Source organism: Pan paniscus, chromosome 6 (genome assembly GCF_029289425.2).
Source record: "Pan paniscus chromosome 6, NHGRI_mPanPan1-v2.0_pri, whole genome shotgun sequence".
NCBI classification, from domain to species: Eukaryota; Metazoa; Chordata; class Mammalia; order Primates; family Hominidae; genus Pan; species Pan paniscus.
Window position 1 is genome coordinate 113,327,514 of NC_073255.2, and position 21,154 is coordinate 113,348,667.

Below are 21,154 nucleotides of genomic sequence, written 5' to 3' on the forward strand. Positions count from 1 at the left end.
TAAAAAACAGGATTCAATAAAGTCATTCACATGTTGCATTTAAATGTTTTATTTCTTCAGTTTCTTTTTTACCTAAAAGAGTCCCTGCCCCCGACCATCTCCCCACCTCCTCCCCTCCCGGCTTTTCATATTAAAATTTTTCAAGTCTAGGTCACTTGAAAACCTCCTGTTTGTCTTCAAATATGTATGACAATGGTTGATTTTACAAGCTCATATTGCAAAATTATTACAGGTTTTTAGAAGCAAATGTATCAACAACTGTAACAAATTTTCATTTTTGGATATTGGCTTGTCAGAGCAAGACGCTGGATCTCCAGCCAGGCACCAGATGTTTTTATTGAGGGGAAAAAAAGAGCATTAAGAGCTTTTAAATCTTATGTTATTACTTTGATCATATAAGAAATAATTGTGACATTTCATGCCTGGAAATGTATCACGGGGGCTTTCCTTCATATTGACACTATATATTACTGAATGGATCAGTTAATATATAACCAGTTTAAAGGACCTGATAATGTAGTGACAGCCAAGAAGGATATTTTGAAGTTTGAAATGATCCCTATATAAATAGAACGGATCAGCATAACTTTGGGATAAAATTAGCCGACAGTTTGTGGACTCTCCAGCATGCGCCTGTTTGCTCGGTGCTGTTCTCTTGATAAATCACAACAAAGCTTCCAGAGGGAGAGGAAGGATGGACGGCACCACTGCCCCTGTCACTAAATCTGGAGCTGCCAAGTTAGTTAAGAGAAATTTCCTTGAGGCGCTAAAGTCCAATGACTTCGGAAAATTGAAGGCTATTTTGATCCAAAGGCAAATAGATGTGGACACTGTTTTTGAAGTCGAAGATGAGAATATGGTTTTGGCATCTTATAAACAAGGTAAAAACATATAGGTGTTATTGTAGAACTGTTAGAAAATGATTTTAAAAAAATGCACAGTGTCAGTTATCCACTCTAAACAGTAGTTTTTATTGTTTCTTTAAGTATTCATTTAAAAAATATTTCTAAATTGATATTTTCTTTCTTTTTAAACTAAAACACATTGTGGGCTGATATATATGTATAAGTTGTGTCTCTCCTTTTCTTTTCCCACCCTTGGGCCTAGGACTTGAAATCCCAGACAATCATTTTTAGCAATGCACTCTCTCTGTTTTTAACTTTTCTTCTGACTATGATGATATAGAAGGAAGAAAACATTTTTAGATTATGGCTAAGCAGATTGTTGAAACCCTATCTTAGACAATGTACCTGGTTTAAGAACAGGCTGCTAATTCTCCATTAACAGCTACTTAAAGATATATCCTCTCTATGTCCATGTGGATGAAAAAGAGGAATCTCCCCAACATTTGGAGGGTTAATAAACGGATAAAGCGGTGCCACAGGCACCTTCATGGTCTTCTTCATTTTAATGAGTTTTCAGTTCAGGCACAAAAGCTGAATTCAGCAAAACCAAAAAGTTAACTTTTTTCCTGGACTACAATAATTGTTCAAAATTGTAGATGTGTTTAATACAGAATATCTGTCCAAGGAAAACAAAAATTAGACCAATTTTTTTTTTACCAAGGAATTTTCTGGAACCCATGCTTAATAAATCAGAAATAAATTAGAGTTCCACTGATTCTGATTTCCCAAATCAACTGGTTAATTGGGGGAACGTGAGTAGTTAGATCATCTGGTGAGCATACTGCAAACATGCTGCTCAACGTCACTAATGTTTAATACAATATAGATGCTAAGGTCTTGTGTATAGCATTTAGAGACAGTCATTATTTTAATGTTTAAAAATGATTTCTGGCCATCTATAAATCATCAGTATAATACATTTCCAGATACAAATGCTAATGGTACAGTATATATTTCTTCATTAACTTACTGTCCTCCGATTGTCAGTTCTGAGGGACATATAGAAGAGTTCAGGCTAGTTACTATGTTTATGATTTTTACTCAAGGGCTTTATAATATTTTGGCATTAATGGCATTAACATTTTGATGGGAAGACAAAGAAGGGATCTATTTTTTAAAAAGTTTATGGGGTCTGTTAGAAAATTTGTATACTATATAATCAGATTGCTTTCATCTTATAATTTTGTTCAGTGATAGAATGTCTGAATGCTAAACTAATTTTTAAGATGTTTTTAAAAAGCTTCTATTTGTGCCTAGGGTGAAATAACTCAGGTTCAAGTCAGTGGGTAAGTTATTTGACCCTGAGTTGCAAAGACTGTCTTCTCTCGTCTCCTGAGCAGGCCAAGTTGCACAGATTGTGGGAAGTTTCTGAGGATATAAGAAACCAAGTTTTAGGTGCAGGCTCTAGGGAAGTGGAGGGGAGAGGTGGGGTTGGTTCTCCTACTTCCACCGGTGTCATCTTCCTTGAAGGAAAAGAAAATACATTTTAAATTCTTCTTGTCAATATGAGATGACTCCTATGGTCCTCATAGAGCTAAATTTTCATTCCCACGAATTGAGGTGTTTTCATAGTGTTAGGACTGTGGGATGTGGCTTTCAATTAGGGAGATAGCAAATTACACCCTCTGGAAAAGGAAAAGAACAGTTCCATTCTTATGTATGCCAAGTGGATGTTTGCACAGAACTAGTAAATTTGTGGTCTTACTTTTAGGGTTTATGCAGGAAATTTGTGTCTGCACTCATGTGTAGAAAGAAACACACTTCTCCACTACTCTGTTTAATACGCACATGGGCACAAGGACCTGTCTCTTTAGTCTTAAACCCAGGTTAAAACCTCATCTTTCTTAAAAGTTTCTTCAGGCCGGGAGTGGTGGCTCACGCCTGTAATCCCAGCACTTTGAGAGGCCGAGGTGGGCTGATCACGAGGTCAGGAGATAGAGACCATCCTGCCTAACACGGTGAAACCCCATCTCTACTAAAAATACAAAAAATTAGCCGGGCGCGGTGGCGGCCGCCTGTAGTCCCAGCTACTCCCGAGGCAGGAGAATGGTGTGAACCCGGGAGGCGGAGCTTGCAGTGAGCCCAGATCGCGCCACTGCACTCCAGCCTGGGCGACACAGGGAGACTCCGTCTCAAAAAGAAAAAAAAAAAGTTTCTTCCAATTTTTTTCACATGCTTCCAGCCTTATCATCGATCCTTTTAAACTTAGGAATGGAAAGTTAGGAATGGAAATGACAAATAGAATCCTAGCTGCTAGTAGATCTAAGTGGTTATATCAATTTCTTAAGTCATAAAGTCATTGTCAGGCAACAGCGTGGAGCTGAGCAGTCTACAGTGGTTAGTTAGTTCTTTTCTAAATAGTTCAAAGGAATAGGACCCATTTCTGTGTGGCCTTAAAAGGTATGTGGCTGGATTAAAGTTTGTGAGACTTTATTAAATCAAAGGAGAAGTTTTGGACGTTGGACACTGTTGAACTGCTACACACTGCTCTTTGATTTTTTTAAAGCACTTTTGAAAAGCTCTCCACAAAAGTGCATAAATAAGTGTGCAGCTTGATTACTTTTCACAAAATAACAAACCTATGTAACCAGCATCCAGATGAGGAAACAGAACATTCCTGTTTACTTTTAAAGTGTGGGAATCTTCAGGTTTCAGTTATTTTTGGCTTAATAAGAAAGACAATGCACAAAACCTGTAACAAATCTCATGCTACTCTTAAATTTCCTTGTGTAATCAATACTAAAATTTTATATTCAACATTTGATAGTCCTATAGAAAATGAAAAGTAGTACAATCAATTCTAAACCATTCTTATTTATTTAGAACATACAGCATTTTTATAGGATTTAAGAAGTAACTAAATTTTATCCCTAAATATAGTCCATCTAAGCCTATATGAAAGTCAGTGTATAATTTTTGAAAAGGGAACTCAGAACTCTGCTGGCAAATAAATCACCTAAAATCTAAATAGTGCTTCCCAAATTTATACAATCTATTGGGCACACCAGTAATCAAAAGTTTAGCTCATAAGCAAATATGAAATGTGTATTTTGTGAGGAAGACAGAATAAAGCTATTGGATTACAAATAAGTCTGGAAGCTCATTTCTGCTTTCCTCTGTAGCACTGGGCCCATCTCATTGAATAGCTTCTCTTACCAGTTTGGCAGAGAACAGATTTAGAAGCCAGCCTCCAGAGTTCATGTTCAAACTGTGGATCCTGTCTTTGTCCAGCACCTAATCATGATTCTTAAAGTTAGAGAGCTCTCACTTTGCTTTTCTAAGTTATTTTAAGCTTCATAATAAAATCTGCAGATGAAATCATGTTTTATTAATTTAAAGAAACTTTTCTCACATTTTGTAAAGCAAACATTTAAAATGTGCTGGTTGGCATTTGAAAGACCTCCCTGGGAATGGCGGAGATAATGGGTCTTAAAAGCAAAAACAAGTAAGCCAAAATTGCGTTTACCAGATGATCACTTTAAAATAAAAACGATATAAAGAAAACATAAAGAACGACTTTCTAACTGCCAAATGCAATAAGTCATTGAAAGTCAAGGGATGTCAGTGATATAACATTAATTGTGAGCCAACCACTGAGTATTTAGAGTGAAGTCAAGCACAGAAGAAATCTTTAAAGAAAACACAAAGGTCCCTTCTATTGGTTTTCACTGGTGACCTCCATACTGGAAACATGAAGGACTGTCCACAAAACTGTTTCCAAAGGCTTTACCAACTTGATCTTCCTTCAGATGTATGAGCTTTTGCTCATAAATGATACAGGCAGAATTTCATACTTATCTCTTTGGTATGAAATGCCCCAGTCAGCAAGGTTAATCAGAGTCTTTTTATTAATCAGGGTAATGCACTTTAAGTACTTCGTTTATGGCCCATAGCCACTGATTCCTTGGTTGGTAGTCATATTTTTAATTAAAATAACCAATGAATGATTTCACTTAAAAAACTTTCTGGCAGGTACTCTGTCTCCTTTACTAAGTAGCAACTTATATCCAAATATTGTGAAAGCTCTTATTTCCACTCTCTGAATGAATAATTTCTTTATCACCTAATTTTCCTCTTTGCCAGAAATTCACTCTCCTGCTTTCCCATTTCCATCCTAGGGTTCTTTTCCTTTCTTCGATGTTCAAACTTTTTTCTTTTACATTTTACACTTCAAACTTGCTTTTATCCCCCCTTCCCAGGGGATCTTTGAGTTATCTGGAAAATATTAGCTATTAAAAAATAGCCAAGAATTGTGCTTCAGTCTGTAATCCTTCAGGACTGTGTAAATACATGGACACAGGCAGAGCAAATGTCTGCTAATCCAGCCACGAGCAGTGTGTGTAACCTTTGGCTGTAATAACAGAGGCTTCTCGCGTGTGGGGTTCTTTTGACTCAGATAACATTATAGTTGATAACTGTTGCAGAGCCCAGGCTTAGCTGAAGGTTTACTAGAAATGTGTACATCCTCTCCAAACGCTGGAGCAGAACCAATCCCCTCTTCCAAAAGAAGGCCCAAACACTTTGCTCCTTGCTATATTTCTAGGCAGCTTTCTACCCAGCTATTGGGGCGTATCTCTTTGGTTTCAGATTTAAATTAAACACACACACGCATGCGTGCACACACACACACAATTAGTCTGCATATTTTCTTTTCAGGGATAAAACTTCTCAAATTCCTTTAGAACTTTTAGCTACAAGTGATATCAGTTTGGAGGTAAACTGCATGTAGCCTTCGGATCATAGATGGCTATTTAAAGATTTGGGGGCAATGGAGTTTGAGAGTTAGAGTTGATTCTGTGGGTACTTGTTATATGAACATGGACACTTTATACTACTTAATCTCTTCCAGACTAATTATCTTCATTTGTAAAATGGAAGCTTTGACAAGACCCTCTCTAAGTTCAGATTCTGGCATGCAGATAATTAATCACATTATGAAGGTGAAACTATGTAAACAGATTATGTATCATGGTCAAAGCCACATGGGCATGGCCTGTATTTGGGAGTTCCTGTGGGTTTTGTACACAGGGGAAATAATCTCTATTTTTCTTTTCTTCTTAGTGGAGCTTCTTATTCAAACAGAACTCTTCTGCAAGGAGCTGTCACTGCACACAGACTCTAGACATGGGGTAGCGTGTGAGTGGTTTACATTAGAGGGAGGCAGCCGCTGCTTCACCTCCCACCCCTAGCTCCCATGGGCTTGGTTCCCTGGTTCTCCCTCACCTCTGTCCATTGTGAAGTCTAAACACATAGTAAAAGGGCAGCCTGAAGTCTGCAGAGGTGAGCAGAGGGGGGCTTTTGAAAGACAAATACTAGGAATAAATCACATTCTAGGTTTCGAAGCCCTGGGAAAATTTTGCTGTGGGAAGAAGGGAGTGTGTAAAAAATGAATCTGCCTCATCAGTTAATTCTGTTTCTAGCATGCTGTGGTCATTGGTGGTTATATTTTGGGGGACAAATTCTGATCTCTTGACATATCAGCATCAGCAGAAGATTGTGAACAGGCACAGCCTTATCGGTAGTTTTTGAAGATAGCTTTACCTGGGGTTTGGTCCTCCATGACAGTAAGTGTATTTACTTCCACACTTGCTACACAGTGACCTGTAGGCCCAGCCTCATTTTAAAGTGATGATTGTACGTTGATGGCCCTTTTGCCAGGGGCTGCTCTTTTCTCTGCTCAAAGCAGCAGACTTTCCTGATATGCTCAGGGCTGAATTATTCAAAAATCCCTAGCCCCACATTACCACCAAAGTTTTGCAACACAGCTTCCAGATACACTTCAGTATACCCTAAGCTATAGCCTGCAAACTGTCCTCTTGCCATTTCTCCACTTCAGCTCCCCAGAGGCAGCAGCTAAGGTGTCTTGTTACCACCTACCTACACACATTCCTATCTTAGGAGAGGTGAGTTGTAACCACAACTCCATTCTGGGAGTTGGCTGAATTCCAGGACCTTGTAGTCTGTGAGCCTGATTGACCAGATAATGTTTATGATTACAGGAGATGCAGAAGAAACTGACTGAGAGGCCAAGGATGACTGACTCACATAATACACGAACAGGATAGAGTCTTTAGGTGCTACCTGGAAGTTAGGAGGAGGAAAAAAATTCAACTAGCAAATGCATTTCCATATCAGAGATGTGAAATATTACAGATGAATTGAGGATCTTCTTCCTTTCCTTGTGATTTGTGAAGCAGGCTTGGAGGTAATTCTATTCTGCTTCCACAAAGACAAAGACAGATGGAAACTGCATTGCGGGTATTCTGAGTCCATGAGTTTGGATTGAGGCAGGCAACCCATGGCTCTAGCAGGCTGAAAAAGTGGCAGTTTTCTCATCTGGAAAATGAAAGGCTTGGACTGGATAATCTTCCCTCCAGCGCTAACATTCTGTGTTTCTTTGATTTTACATCAAAATGGTGTTTTCTTAATCAGCTCTCTGCTGCTTCCTTTCTGGGATCATTTTTCTTCCCATTGCAGAAGCAGGCGCAAATTTCCAATCAGTTGTCACAGAGAGCTACCTAATTTTTGCTGTTAATCAGCAGGCAAAACACATCCTGGTTTTCAGACCTGGAACCAACTTCTTAGGCAGTTAGAAAAGACTGTTTTTGCCAGTTGCTTTTTGAGGAAATTTGAGTATTAAAATGACTGATTAAGTGTTGAAGTTAATGTGATTCATTCATCATCAAAAGCAAGCTGCATGACATACAGCTTAGGAACTCTGCTCGGAACAGGGATTCAATGTACATAACTCAATAGAAATGTATAAATGAATCTATATGTACATACATTGTGTGTGCATATCAATTTGCACACACATACACACGAGGCGTGGAGTTGATGCTCCCCAGCTCAGACTGTCTATGACACTACTTAGTTCTGCCATGGAAAGTCCATATAATCCAACACCATCTCTTCCCAGTGTCTGGAATCTCAAAGTAATATATTAGAATTTAATTCTATTAGCTGAATATAGATTCTTCTATAAATTCAGATAATCCTGAGAGTGATCATACTTTAAACAATCCTCAGTCCATTAGACCTTAATGTGAAATAACTGGATTTCTTTTTAAAGAGGAGATTTGGATAAAGGGAAAGGTGGGAGAGAGAGAAAGCAAGATGGCTCTAGAATTCTGAATGGAGTAAAAAAGAGATGAAAGTGTGTGTGTGTGTGTGTGTGTGTGTGTGTGTGTGTATAGCTAGGTTGGAGGATACATTACAGAAAGACAGACAAACTTTGGGTTGAGTTCATTCATTCCTGTGGGATTAATCACTGTGCACAACCTTGTAAATAGCTTCTTTAAATTAAATTATTTTTTCCCCTCTGGACAGAGAGAAAATAGCTTATTTTGATTTTATTTATTTTTGTTAAAAAGAAATACATGCACAGGATACTAAATTTAGAAGTTGCCAGGGAGGTAACTTGGTATGTTACCTCCTTGTAACAAGAACAAGTGCATGTCTGTCCTGATCCTCCAACCCCCCAGTTCTTCTTGGAGGCCACCACTATAACCAGTTTCATGTTCTCAGTGTTTACAAATATATTTGCATATGATAGCATAGTTTGTATACTGTTTGGCTCCCTGCTTCTCTCATTCAGTAATATATCTTGAGATCTTTCCATTTCAGTCTATATAGAACTGCCCCTTTTTTAATGGTTGTATAGTATTTGATTGACGGATGTATCATAATTTATTTAAGCAATCTCCTATCAATTAACATGGAGGTTGTTTAACCATTTGAACAATGCTGTAGTGTAGTGCATGTTCTTGTATGTAGACCAGGTTGTCAAGATTCCTAAGTCCAGGAGCACATTTCACAGAGTACAATGCAAATGTTGTTTTTTGTGGAGTTGTGCAATACAGTGGTCCTTTAGGACATTTCACATGGGTGTTTATGCTTATAGGATAAATACCCAGGAGTGGTATGTCTCTAGTGTTTTTCACTTAAATGAGAGAAATTTAATACCTGATCACCAGGCCCACTTTTAATGTGGTCATCATCCTCAGAGCACCCTCTAGTAGTTCATCATTTCTTGTAAGGGGCAATGCCCAGTAGTAATCGTAATATTCTAGATTTCTTATGACCTTATCTAATCAGTGAAGAATACAACGTTTACTTCTCTTGTTCTGGACACTACACTTTTATTAATGTAGTTTCAGATTGTATTAGTTTTTTGGCAGCACCATCCCACTGTTGGCTTATTTTGAGATTACAACTCAAATCCCTAGGTTGTTTCTCAAATAAATGACCATTAAATCATAGTCTGCTTACTTTGTACTTATAAGTGGAAGTTTTATAATCTATAAGCAAACTTTTGATTTATCCATGTTAAAATTTATTTTGTTGGTTCAGCCCTAAAGTAACTTCTACGCTGTGACTGTTGAAGAACTATCTCTTCATCTTCTTGCCCTCAGTATTTTTTCTTTCTGTACCTATTTTCCGTTCTCCATTCATAAAAGCTTAAATGCTATGGCTATTGGCATTGACATAGAAAGGTTTATAAAGTCATCATAGTTATAGCTTGTCAAGTGTGGCAATAGTTGCAGATTTATAGAAAAAAGACCAGCTCAGCGTATAGAAGTCAGAGATCAGTGGGAGAAAAGAGAGAGAGAGAGGCAGAGAGAGAGAATGCACATTTCCAAAAACCAATGGGAAAAATTATTGAAGATCTCAGTTCTAGGCACATCTATGCTTCCCCTGCCCAATTCATTTATGTATGGCTTGTAGACATAGTTAATTATGCAACATATCTTATTTTCCTGTGTATTTTGGCTGCTAGGAAATTCAAAGGCAAATTTGCAATGCCATTCTAGTGTATGGGATACAGTTTATATTTTGTGTATGTATTTGTCTTACTTTTGACATTTTTATGTTCCTACTTTTTTATTTTGCCCTTATTTTCTAAATCGTCTAAAAAATCTTTAAGCGTGTGAAAGTTGAGTTGCCTTAAATTCGTCTTTGGAAAGCGATATTGCATAAATCAACAGGCAGGCAAATAAAATCTTGGAGTGATAATTTTTTAAAAAAGATTAAATATATTCATATGTTGGATTGACAACAACTATAGGAAAAAAGATTTTGGATAAAATAAAAATTATAAGCTTGCAACTGACAGCCTTGGAATCATTCAAGACAAACTCTCAATGATTGAAAGTTTTTAAAAAAAAAATCCTTGAAGCATCTCAAATGACTCAGCATGCAAAATAAAATACAATTACATAAATGAAGATCCCAAACTTAAATGCCTTCAAGACCTAGAAAGGTAAAGTAAATAAAGGAACAAGACACAGTAATAAGAAACAGTAGAGACAGTGAGAGCTTGAGAAAGCCTGTTCCCCTGATGAATATCAGAATATGCTATTTAACAAAATGCTTGCAGACCCATTAGCTATTAGTTTAAAACCTCTGTCATCCCCTCTCCACCCCACTTTTATAAATGTGACCAAAATAAAATACTTGTAAAAATCCTCACAAAACAGGGAGAAAGCCTAGGTCAAGAAGTTAAACTTTCCTTTTCCTTTTTTTTTTTTTTTTTCAGGTTACTGGTTGCCTAGCTATAAATTGAAGTCTTCCTGGGCCACAGGCCTCCATCTCTCTGTCTTGTTTGGCCATGTGGAATGTCTTCTGGTGCTACTGGACCACAATGCTACAATCAACTGTAGACCCAATGGGAAAACCCCTCTTCACGTGGCTTGTGAAATGGCCAATGTGGATTGTGTTAAGATCCTCTGTGATCGTGGGGCAAAGCTCAATTGCTACTCCTTAAGTGGACACACAGCTTTGCACTTTTGTACAACTCCAAGTTCCATTCTCTGTGCCAAGCAATTGGTTTGGAGAGGTAAGCCTTTCTGGGTGGCCAACATTGTTGTCTGCTTGTACACTCATGGTTTCAAGACTTTGTGACCCCTACCTACCCCAGATGATGTAGTAAGCATAAAGATGCAATTATGCCTAGTACAGAAGGCCCTAAAAAATACATAGTTCTGTTGATTCAGGTAATTCAATGATGATCGAATTAAAATCTTATTATCTAATAGCAGGAAGTTCATTCATTTACTCATTTACTTAACAAATATTTATTTAGCTCGTATTATGCATCAGGTAATGCACTAAGTAAATGAAAAAGAGAAAATACTCCTGCCCTCAAAGAAAGTATATTCTAATAAGGGAGACAAATATTAACAAAATAAATTCATAAATATATAATTATAAATTGGGACAGTGTTATGAAGGAGAAAACAGGAGTTATGAATGAGAATGTCAGAAGTGAATTACTATAAAATGTATAAAGTCTTCTCTAAGGATATTATGCTAGGTAGGCTGAAATTTTAAGAATGAAAAGGACGGCCAGCTGCTGTGGCTCATGCTTGTGGTACCAGAAGTTTTGGAGGCTAAGGTGGGAGGATCACTTGAGCCCAGGAGTTCAAGACCAGTCTTGGCAACATAGGGAGACCCCATCTCTACAAAAAGTAAAAAAAATTAGCCGGGCATGGTGGCATGCACCTGTGGTCCCAGCTACTCAGGAGACTGAGGTAGGAGGGTCACTTGATCCCAAGAGATCAAGGCTGCAGTGACTTGTGATTATGCCACTGCACTCCAGCCTGACTGACAGAGTGAGACCCTGTCTCAAAACAAAAAACAAAGAACAAAAACAAACAAAAAACAAATGGGAAGGAGACAGCCATTAAAAAAGAACGCTGAGAGGAAGAGGGGTCTAGCTATAGGAAATAGCTTGAGCAAAATTGCTAAGAGAGCAATAAAACTTGGAATATTAAACAGATAGAAGAAGGCTACTATGACCAGAGTATCATGGGTGTGGGGTAGGGTGGGAAGGACAAGAGGGTAGAGGGGAGTGTTACAAGATGACATTGGATGTGTTAGATCCTACAGGGCCTTTGAGGGTCAAAGTGTAGGGCTCTGAAATAGAGCCACAAAAAAGTTTTCAGTAAGACAGTGACATGATTTAATTTTCCTTTAAAGTCATTATTCTGGAGCTATGCAGAAAATAGATTGGAGGTGGACAAGAATGGAAGCAGGGAGACCAGTAGGGAAGCTATTGTAATAGTCTAGGTGAGAGAAGATGGTGGCTTGCACCAGGGGCAAGCTCAGATAGGAAGTTTAGGAGATGGGTTTGCAATACATTTTGGAAGTAGAATTGTTGGGATTCGGAGATGGATTGGATGTGGGTGGGGTGTGAAGGAAAAAGGAATTCCCAAGTATCATTGCCTGGTTTCAGGTTTTAGAAAATAGGCAGATAGTGATGCCATTTTTTGAGGTAAAGAAACTTGAGGAAGAGGCACCTATGTAGGGATAATCATTAAATCCATTTTTTAAAAAGTCAGTTTATGGAGGTATAATTTTCACTCAGCAAAATTAACAGTACAATTTAACATTTTGAGAAATATTATTTTTGTGAAACTATCATGCCAATCATCTTAAAAAGTTTCCTGATGCCCTTTGTAGTTAGTCCTCTCCCCCTCTACATCTACAGACAACCACTGATGTTTTCTGTCCCTATAATTTTGCCTGTTTTCAGAATGTCATATACATTAAAATATAAAATATGTAGGCTTCTGAGTCTCGTTTCTCTCACTTAGCATAATACATTTGAGATCCATCCATATGGTTGCATGGACCAATAAATTAGACCTTTTTATTGCTGAGTAGTATTCCATTGTATACACACAACAAAATTGATCCACCTCCCAGTAGAGGGACATTTGGAATGTCCTTAGGTTTTGTCAGTTTTCAAAGAAAGGCTGATATAAACATTTGCATACAAGTTTTTATGTGGACTTTTTATTTCTCTTATATAAATACCTAGGAGTGGGATGATGGCTATGTGGTAAATTTATAAGAAACTGCAACATCGTTTTCCAAAGTATTTCTATCATTTCGTATTTCTATCAGCAATGTATGAGAATTCCAGTTGCTTGGCAGAACTTGATAATGTGAGATAAAAAAAATTAGGCTGGGCACGGTGGCTCACACCTATAATATCAGTATTTTGGGAGGCCAAGGTGGGAGAACTGCTTGGGTCTAGGAGTTTGAGATCAGCGTGGGCAACATCAGTTTGCAATCATTACAAACATATTAGAATAGCTAACATATTGGCTAACATTCTAAATGTCCCTCTACTGGGGGGTAGATCATTAGAATGTTAGCCATTCTAAATATGTTTGTAATGGTATCTCATTGTTTTAATTTGAATTTCTCTGATGACTAAGGATGTTGAACATGTTTTCATGTATTGATTTGCCATCTGTATATTATTTACTTTGGTGAAATGTCTGTAACTTTTGCTCCTTTAAAAAAATGGGTTGCCTGTATTCTTATTGATTTGAGAGAGTTCTTGATATATATTCCGAATACTAGTCATTTATCAGATACATAGTTTGCACGTATTTTTCTTCATTCTGTGGCTTTTCTTTTCATTTTCCTAACAGTATCTTTCAAAGAGAAGAAGTATTTAGTTCTGATAAATTCAATTTACCAATTTTTTTCCTCCTAGCAACAAAATTTGTTTCCTATGTTTATTTCTAGAGGTTTTGTCATTTCAGATTTTACTTTTAGGTGTAGGATTCATTTTGAGTTAATTTTTTTATATGGTATAAGTTATGGGTTAGGTTCGTCTTTTTTTATATGGATGCCCAGTTGTTTCAACACCATTTGTTGAAAAGAATATTCTTTCACCATCAAACTGCCTTAGTATTTTTGTCAAAAATCAATTGGCAATATATGTATGGGTTTATTTCTGGACTCCAGCCTATTCCATTGACCTATATATCTTTTTATTTTTTTCCCTAATGCTCCACTGACTTGATTGCCACAGGTTTGTATCAAGTCTTGAAATCAGATAGAGTGAGCCCTCCTAGATCAGTTTTAAGTATGAGAGTTTTCATATCTCTTTGAAACTTCAGTGAAAATGTCAAGGATGCACTTTATATAAAAGTATAGATTTCAGAACAGAGCCCTGGACTAAAGCTATAATTTCAGAAGTGTTGGCCTATAGATTGTATTTGAAGTCAAGGAAATCAATGGAATCACCTGGATAAAGAGTATATGTAGAGAAAAGTGAATCTATGAAAAAGCCCCAATGAATTCTAACATTTCAATGTTAGAAGGATGAGGAGAAACCAGTAAAGGAGAGTAAGATATACTGATAAGTAAAATTGGAGAAATCCAAGAGTATTTTGGCAACACAAGGACAAAGAAAGAGGTAGTAGGTTCCAGAAGCAGAGAGTGGCCAGCTATAGTGATAGCTACCCAGGGTTAATTAGATGTTCATTAGATTAGGTGACAGAGTTATCACTGACAAAAATAGTTTTGGTGAAACAGCGTTAAAAGCCAGATTTGAATGGTATAAAGTGCAAATGGGTGGTAAGAAACCAGAGATGCCACAGGTAAACAATTGTTAAAAAGAAGTGAGGCTGCAGAAGTGAACATAAGAAGAGCATGATTGCTGGAGGGGGCTGGAGGGAGGTCACAGGCAAGAATTACCTACAGTTGGAGATCAAAGAAAAAGCTTGTGTGCTAAAGGAAATGATTCATAGAAAGAAAACAGTTGAAGATGCACGAGACAGGATAACTGAAAGTCTTTCAGAAGTTGAGATGAGATTAAATCCAGAGACTACGGGATACATCCTCTTTTTTTTTTTTTTTTTTTTTTTTTTGAGACGGAGTCTCGCTTTGTCGCCTGGGCTGGAGTGCAGTGGTGCGATCTCGGCTCACTGCAAGCTCTGCCTCCCGGGTTCACGCCATTCTCCTGCCTCAGCCTCCCAAGTAGCTGGGAGCATCCTCATTTTTAAGAAGCGGGACAAAGTAAAAGATGGTTTTAAATGCCAGAATATTTATAGATTTGATGGTGCTAAGATGAGGGAGTTCGGATGGTTTTTCCCCTCAACAATGTGTCAAAGTCACCAGCCAAAAAATGAGAGGAGAGCAGAAAGCATAGACATTTTCATAAGAATGGAGAAGGAATGGGAGGTTCGGGAGAAAAAAAATGGGAGAAGAAGCTTACTAGAGAAATGTAGTAGGATTACTGGACTTATAAAAGATGCCGTGTGGCTAGGAGCCGTGGCTTATGCTTGTAATCCCAGAACTTTGGGGAGGCTGAGGCAGGAGGACCATTTGAGGCCAGGAGTTTGAGATCAGACTGGGCAACATAGTGAGACCACATCTTTACTAAAGGAAAAATAAATTAACCAGGCATGGTGGTGCATCTGTATTCCTAGCTACTCGAAAGGCTGAGGCAGGAGAATTGCTTGATCTCACGAGTTTGAGGCTGGCTGCTGTGAGCTATTATTGGACCACTGCACACCAGCCTGTGTGACAGAGCAAGATCTGTCTCAAAAAAAAAAAAAAAAAAAACCATGATCTTTTCAACCTGCGGAAATGAAGGGGAAGAAAAAATTCAGCCCAGCATATTCTCCTTCTTCTTTGGTTCACCTGTTAAAAATGAGGCTGTATCCCATATTCTCTGGATTTCATCTCATCTCAACTTCTGAAAGACTGGAACCTTTCAGTTATCCTGTCTCATACATCTTCAACTGTTATTTCTATGAATCACTTACTTTGGCACACAAGGTTTTCCTCTGATCTCCAACTGTAGATAATAGTGACCTGTGACCTCCCTCCAGCAATTGTGCTCTTCTTTGCTTTTGCAGCCTCCCACTTAGGAAGGAAGCTACAGGGACAAGGTTAGGCATAATTTGGAGCTTACTCACATTTTCTATGTGTAGCCATCACCACTCTTCACATTTACTCATTCATTTATGTTTAGATTTAGTTTTTATCTTTATTGATTTTTAAATTTAATTAGTTTAAACATGCAAGCTTTTTATTTTTAAGAGTTTAAGGAATTTTAGAAATTATATATTAATTTAATCATTAACTTTGTAATTAAAACATTTTTTGTCTCACTTCTCATAATAATGAAATGAAAATGAAAGCTGCCCACTTTACTCTGCATGAAGCAAATCCTGACAGTAGGAGGAAAATTTGTTACTGCAGGAAAGCCATAAAAATTCAAATGTTTCTCAGCAGAAAGTAGCATGGGGGCAATGTAAAGGGGACCATGCCTTTTAAAAGACTGTTCCCTGCTACTTTATCTGACAGTGACACAAGTCAACCACATGTTAGGAAATTCCCTGGTCAATGAAGTGGAACATGGTAAGGCAAGATGTCACTGGCCTTCATTTTAATCCGAAATAGATATGCCTGCTGGACAGACGCTGCTCTTACCACCTCACCGCGTTCCATCTTTTCATCTTAATCATAAATAAGAACACTTAAGATCTACTTTCAACAAATTTCCAGTAAACAATGCAGTGTTACTAACTATAGTCATCCTGCTATACATTAGATCTTCAGAACTTATTCATCATCCAATGTAACTGAAACTTTGTTAACTTTTTACATTGTGGCCTTTTCATGTGACTTCATCAACCACAAACTGACAGAGTGGCCAACCTTTCACTCCCTAGAGGTGTCACCTTTCCCAGCCGGTACAGTTATTCCCCATCTCTTTTGTTCTTGTCAACAGAGGGAGACTACCTAGAGATGAGAAGGAAGAAAGAGGTAGGGGGAAGCTTGGGCAATGCTTGTAGGCTGACACTAATGAATTAGGCTTATAAGAATCAAGGAGAGAGAATAGAAGTCCATTAAAGATCCACTTACTCTTTCAAGCCATGTCATCAAAGGCCGAATTCACAAAGAAAATAGAGATAAATTAGAGAAAGCAAAAATGTTCAACTTCAGAAGGGCAAACACCATAAAATTAAAAGGCAATAATAAAACTGGGGAAAATATTTGAGACTATATGACAAAGGGCTTACTATACGCAGAAGTTTTTCAATTAAAGTAATGAGGCTAACAACTAAAAAAAAAGAGAGAGAAAGAGGTAAAAAAAGAAAAAACAAAACGACCAAGAACAGGAATATTTAAGGGAAAAAAAAAATAATCATATAAACAGCAAATAAATATATGACATAATGATAGCCTTCATTGGTAATCAGTAACGTCAATTAAAATGACAATTAGATATTTTGTTGTTGTTTGTTACATTAATAAGCATACAAAAGATAATACATATATGACAAACACATAGGGAAGTGCTCTTACACACGCTTAATAGAATGTAAATAGATACCAGCCTGGGGGGGGGGAATTGATAACACATATCAAAAGCTTAAAACTTTCTTGTAACTTAGAAAATTCACCTCTAGGATTAGGGACCAATTCTAGGCAGGAGACCTTTTTACCCAGGGCTGTCATTTACTTAGGGCCTCAAATTCAGACTTTAGATGTTATCTCTGAACTAGGTTATACCTAAAGTCAAAGAGATAACTGGCGAGAAAGAAAAAGAAAGACACTGATCATGTAACTTAGAATTGTGCTTGGTCACATGACCTGCAGTACACTAGAAATTAGAGACTTTCTCCTAATTCTGTAAGAGTTTTCAGAATAATGCAGTTAGAGTATATTTTACTTATTTTACCTTATATTTTCATCTTAGAAGTTTTGATTGGTTAAGAAAAACATTTAAAATGTACCACAATTGAAAATATATAGATAGGCACTTTTAATTTTTAAATGTATTTAGAGTCTCAAAAAATTGCTTGATTCCTATTTGCCCTCAGACAGTCATTTATATTACTGAAAAACTGAAAAATGCTTACATATCTAATAGAAAATTTCATGTTGTTACCACCATACCATGCAGATATTTAAAATGATGTTTAAAAGAATGTCCGTTCACATGGGAAGGTTGTAAAAAGCAGCTTATGGGACAGTATGGACTGTATAGATGTATTTTTCTGAAAATTATATGTGACTATGCATATCAAAATAATATTTAAAATATCAGAGTGAAACTTGATATTATAGCTAATGTTTAACTGTAGCTAAGCAATTTCAAAAAGGCAAATCTGTTATTTTAGATCCTTGCTGCTAGAATAATTTTTTTAAAGTGTGGCAGCTGGAAGATATATAAATAAGAAAACAAACCTGTGAATCAGATCACTGGGTAAAATTTCAACCCATCTTATGCATGAGGAGAAAGTAAGTGTTTTGCAGGTAGGTCTTCTAACCTGGAAACTAAAAGACTGTGAGCATCTTGCTTTCTTTCCTTTGCATTTTTATGCCTCAGCTTCTTTGACAGCGCTTGGCACATAGAAAGTGCTCAATAAATAGTTACTGAGATTACTGACAGATCTGGGAATGGCTCCAGAAGCCCTCAGTGCATGGATGGGGACCCACTGCCACCTAATAAATGAAAACTGTGTGGTTCATGGTTAATGAAATGCTGCTCTTCATCGGTTTTACCCTCTCAGTCTCTAGAGATATAGCCAAAGGCTAAATTTTCTCTCTCTTAGATTATGTCATAGATACTCTGGGGGAGAACTCAAATACATCACTTTGTAGCTGGACAGAGGGAATTGAGACAACATATAGACGAGGAAAATACGTCAGGCTAACATTAAGCTCAGGACCACAGAAGTCCGTTAGAGGAAGAACCAATGCCATGGCAACTGAAAACCGATGTAATTTCATTTGCTATTTAATGGGCTCTTTGTGGAAAAGTGCTCTTTGTGGAAAAGGCTAATTGAGGCAAAAAATTGCACCCAATTTTCTCTTAAAGGATTTTCCCCTATTTTTTCAGTGTTGCAGAGCCTGCTTTGTCCCCATGCTGGATTTTGTCTGCTATTTTTCTGTTTGCCTTTCTACTTAATGCCCCCATCTCCTGGCCTTTGTTGCCTTTGGTATTAGTAAAATAATGTTCATCAGTTGAGAAGGCTTATTTACCTTGCTGAAAAACGTCCTCTCCTTGAATCCTGCATTTCCCTATGAATAAAGAGAGTCGGGGCAGGTTTAGGTGGCTGCTAAGCAGCATATTATTTCTACCTATTCCATTCGTAAGAGGAAAATGAAAGCTGCCCGCTTTACTCTGCATGAAGCAAATCCTGACAGTAGGAGGAAAATTTGTTACTGCAGGAAAGCCATAAAAATTCAAATGTTCCTTAGCAGAATGTGACATGGGGGCAATGTAAAGGGGACCATGCCTTTTAAAAGACTGCTCCCTGCTACTTTATCTGACAGTGACACAAGTCACCCACGTTAGGAAATTCCCTGGTCAATGAAGTGGAACATGGTAAGGCAAGATGTCACTGGCCTTCATTTTAATCCGAAATAGATATGCCTGCTGGACAGACGCTGCTCTTACCACCTCACCGCGTTCCATCTTTTCATCTTCTGCGTTATACATTGTAATAGCATAAATCTGACCATGTTAGTCATTTGCAAACCACCCTGAGGATTTTTGCCACATCTGCTGTATTGTGAGTACCACCTGTGCAATATGAATTTAATGTTGTCATCAAACTGATATTACTTATTAAATTCAATTTTAAAGGAAACTTGATATTACTATAAAAAATTGAAACCCAAAATCCCTTGACATACATTGAGGGTAACAGTAACAGTAAATAAAAGGCAATTAAATTCTTGACCTCCATCTGCTCAGAGACCCTCTGTTCTCAGATGGCAGAAAATGACTCTAAAAGGCCGTGTCTTCTGGTCACTGCTTTTTCCAGAAGACTTGCCTCCAATCATTCTGCTCTGAGTGAGTGAACTTGAAATGAGTTTGCAGTCCCTATCTCACACCTAGTCAGTCAGCAGTTACTCCAGTCCCGTAAAGCATGTTCCATGAAAAATCATACCACACTTCAGGAAACACAACCTTAAGCAGTGCTTTCAAGTTGATAGTCTATTTAGTGGTGAAATTGTAGAAGCATCTCTTTAGAATCACGAATGAAACAACTTTTCTGCTCTCATCACAGTCTCTTCAGCCCTGTCCTGGAGGTCCTAACTGGCACAAAGAGAAGAGAAAAATACATAATGTACGATGATTGAAAAGAAGGAAGCAAAATGTCCATTATTTAAAACAGGATGTTTGTCTACATGGAAAATCCAAGAAAATCTACAATTAAATGGTTACAACTAGTAACTGAGTTCAGAAGAGGTAGTGCATTTAAGATCAATATACAAAAATCAATTGCATTTCTGTATACCAGAAATAAGCAGCTAGAAATTGTAATGTAAGAAAAGATATATTTATAATATCACAAGAAATTTAAGGGGCCTAGAAAATATATTTAGCAAAAGAGGTGGAAGAAATATGAAAATTGTTTAAAAGACATTAAGAAGATACCATATTCAAGGTTTATAATGAAAAATGTAGTACTAGATTATTCCTTCTTCAGAGGCAACCACTTTTACTTCCTTGAGCTGATTAGTTTGGTATTTAGCTCCAAATTACTAAATAAATACCATTTATTTATCCATAAAAGTGGAAAAGAATAAGTAGCAATAGAAGCAGCTTTATGAGAATCTATTGATTTATTCTAATGGAAAATGAGGATCTGGCTCCTTTTCCTCTATCCGTGTCCCTCCCCCCAAATACTTATTCATTCCCTGTCCCTTATGATGTTATATTATAACTGTGAGGCTTGTGGTCAACTATGATAGCTTCTTTTTTTGTGCAATGTTTGTTATCTCTGTAGAAAACTTTCTTATTTCATTCTTTTGCTTAATTTTCTACATACTCATTGCTATTTAACCTCAAAGCTTTTGCCAATATTTTTATTTTATTTTACTTTATTTATTTTTAGAGACAGGGTTTCAATCTGTCACCCAAGCTAGAATGCAGTGGCATGACCATGGTTCACTGCAGGTTTGACTTCCCAGGCTCAAGCAATCCTCCCACCTCAGCCTCCCAAGTAGCTGAGACTACAGGCACATGGGCCATGCCTGGCTAATTTTTAAAAAATTATTTTTAGTAGAGACAGGGTCTTGCTATTTTGATGAGGCTAGTCTCCAACTCCTGGCCTCAAGTGATCCTCCTGCCTAGGCCTACAAAGTGCTGGAATTATAGGTGTGAGGCATTGTACCTGGTCAGAAAATAGTTTTAATCTTTTCTGAAATATTTAAACTCAGTGGGTATTTTATCAATGTTATTTTCTTGAAAAAGTTCCTTCTGGAGTCTTCAGACCTGCTCCAACTAGTTTCAGGTTGATGTGCATCTGGTGAACCACTGTCATCCTGGGATTCCCATTCCCTATCATCCCAGGGACACCCTTTTCCTCTCTCCTGTTTTCTGGACCACAAGTCTTCCTAAATCTTGGTGTGTTGCCTGTTTGGGTTGGATATGTCCTCTGGTACATTTCTGAGAAAGGGTGCATGAGACCATA

The 21,154-nt window shown here is 37.5% G+C and overlaps 1 protein-coding gene across 1 annotated transcript in view; it reads left to right on the forward strand.

The window, feature by feature from the left end:
* The first annotated feature begins 665 nt into the window (after positions 1 to 665).
* The window catches only part of ASB4 (ankyrin repeat and SOCS box containing 4), a 54,219-nt gene continuing 33,730 nt past the window's right edge, over positions 666 to 21,154 (forward strand). Inside the window, exons 1-2 of the mRNA XM_003809706.6 lie at positions 666 to 881; positions 10,444 to 10,743. Of these exons, the coding sequence (XP_003809754.1) occupies positions 695 to 881; positions 10,444 to 10,743 (487 nt within the window). The 5' untranslated portion in view covers positions 666 to 694. The remainder of the gene's footprint in view (positions 882 to 10,443; positions 10,744 to 21,154) is intronic.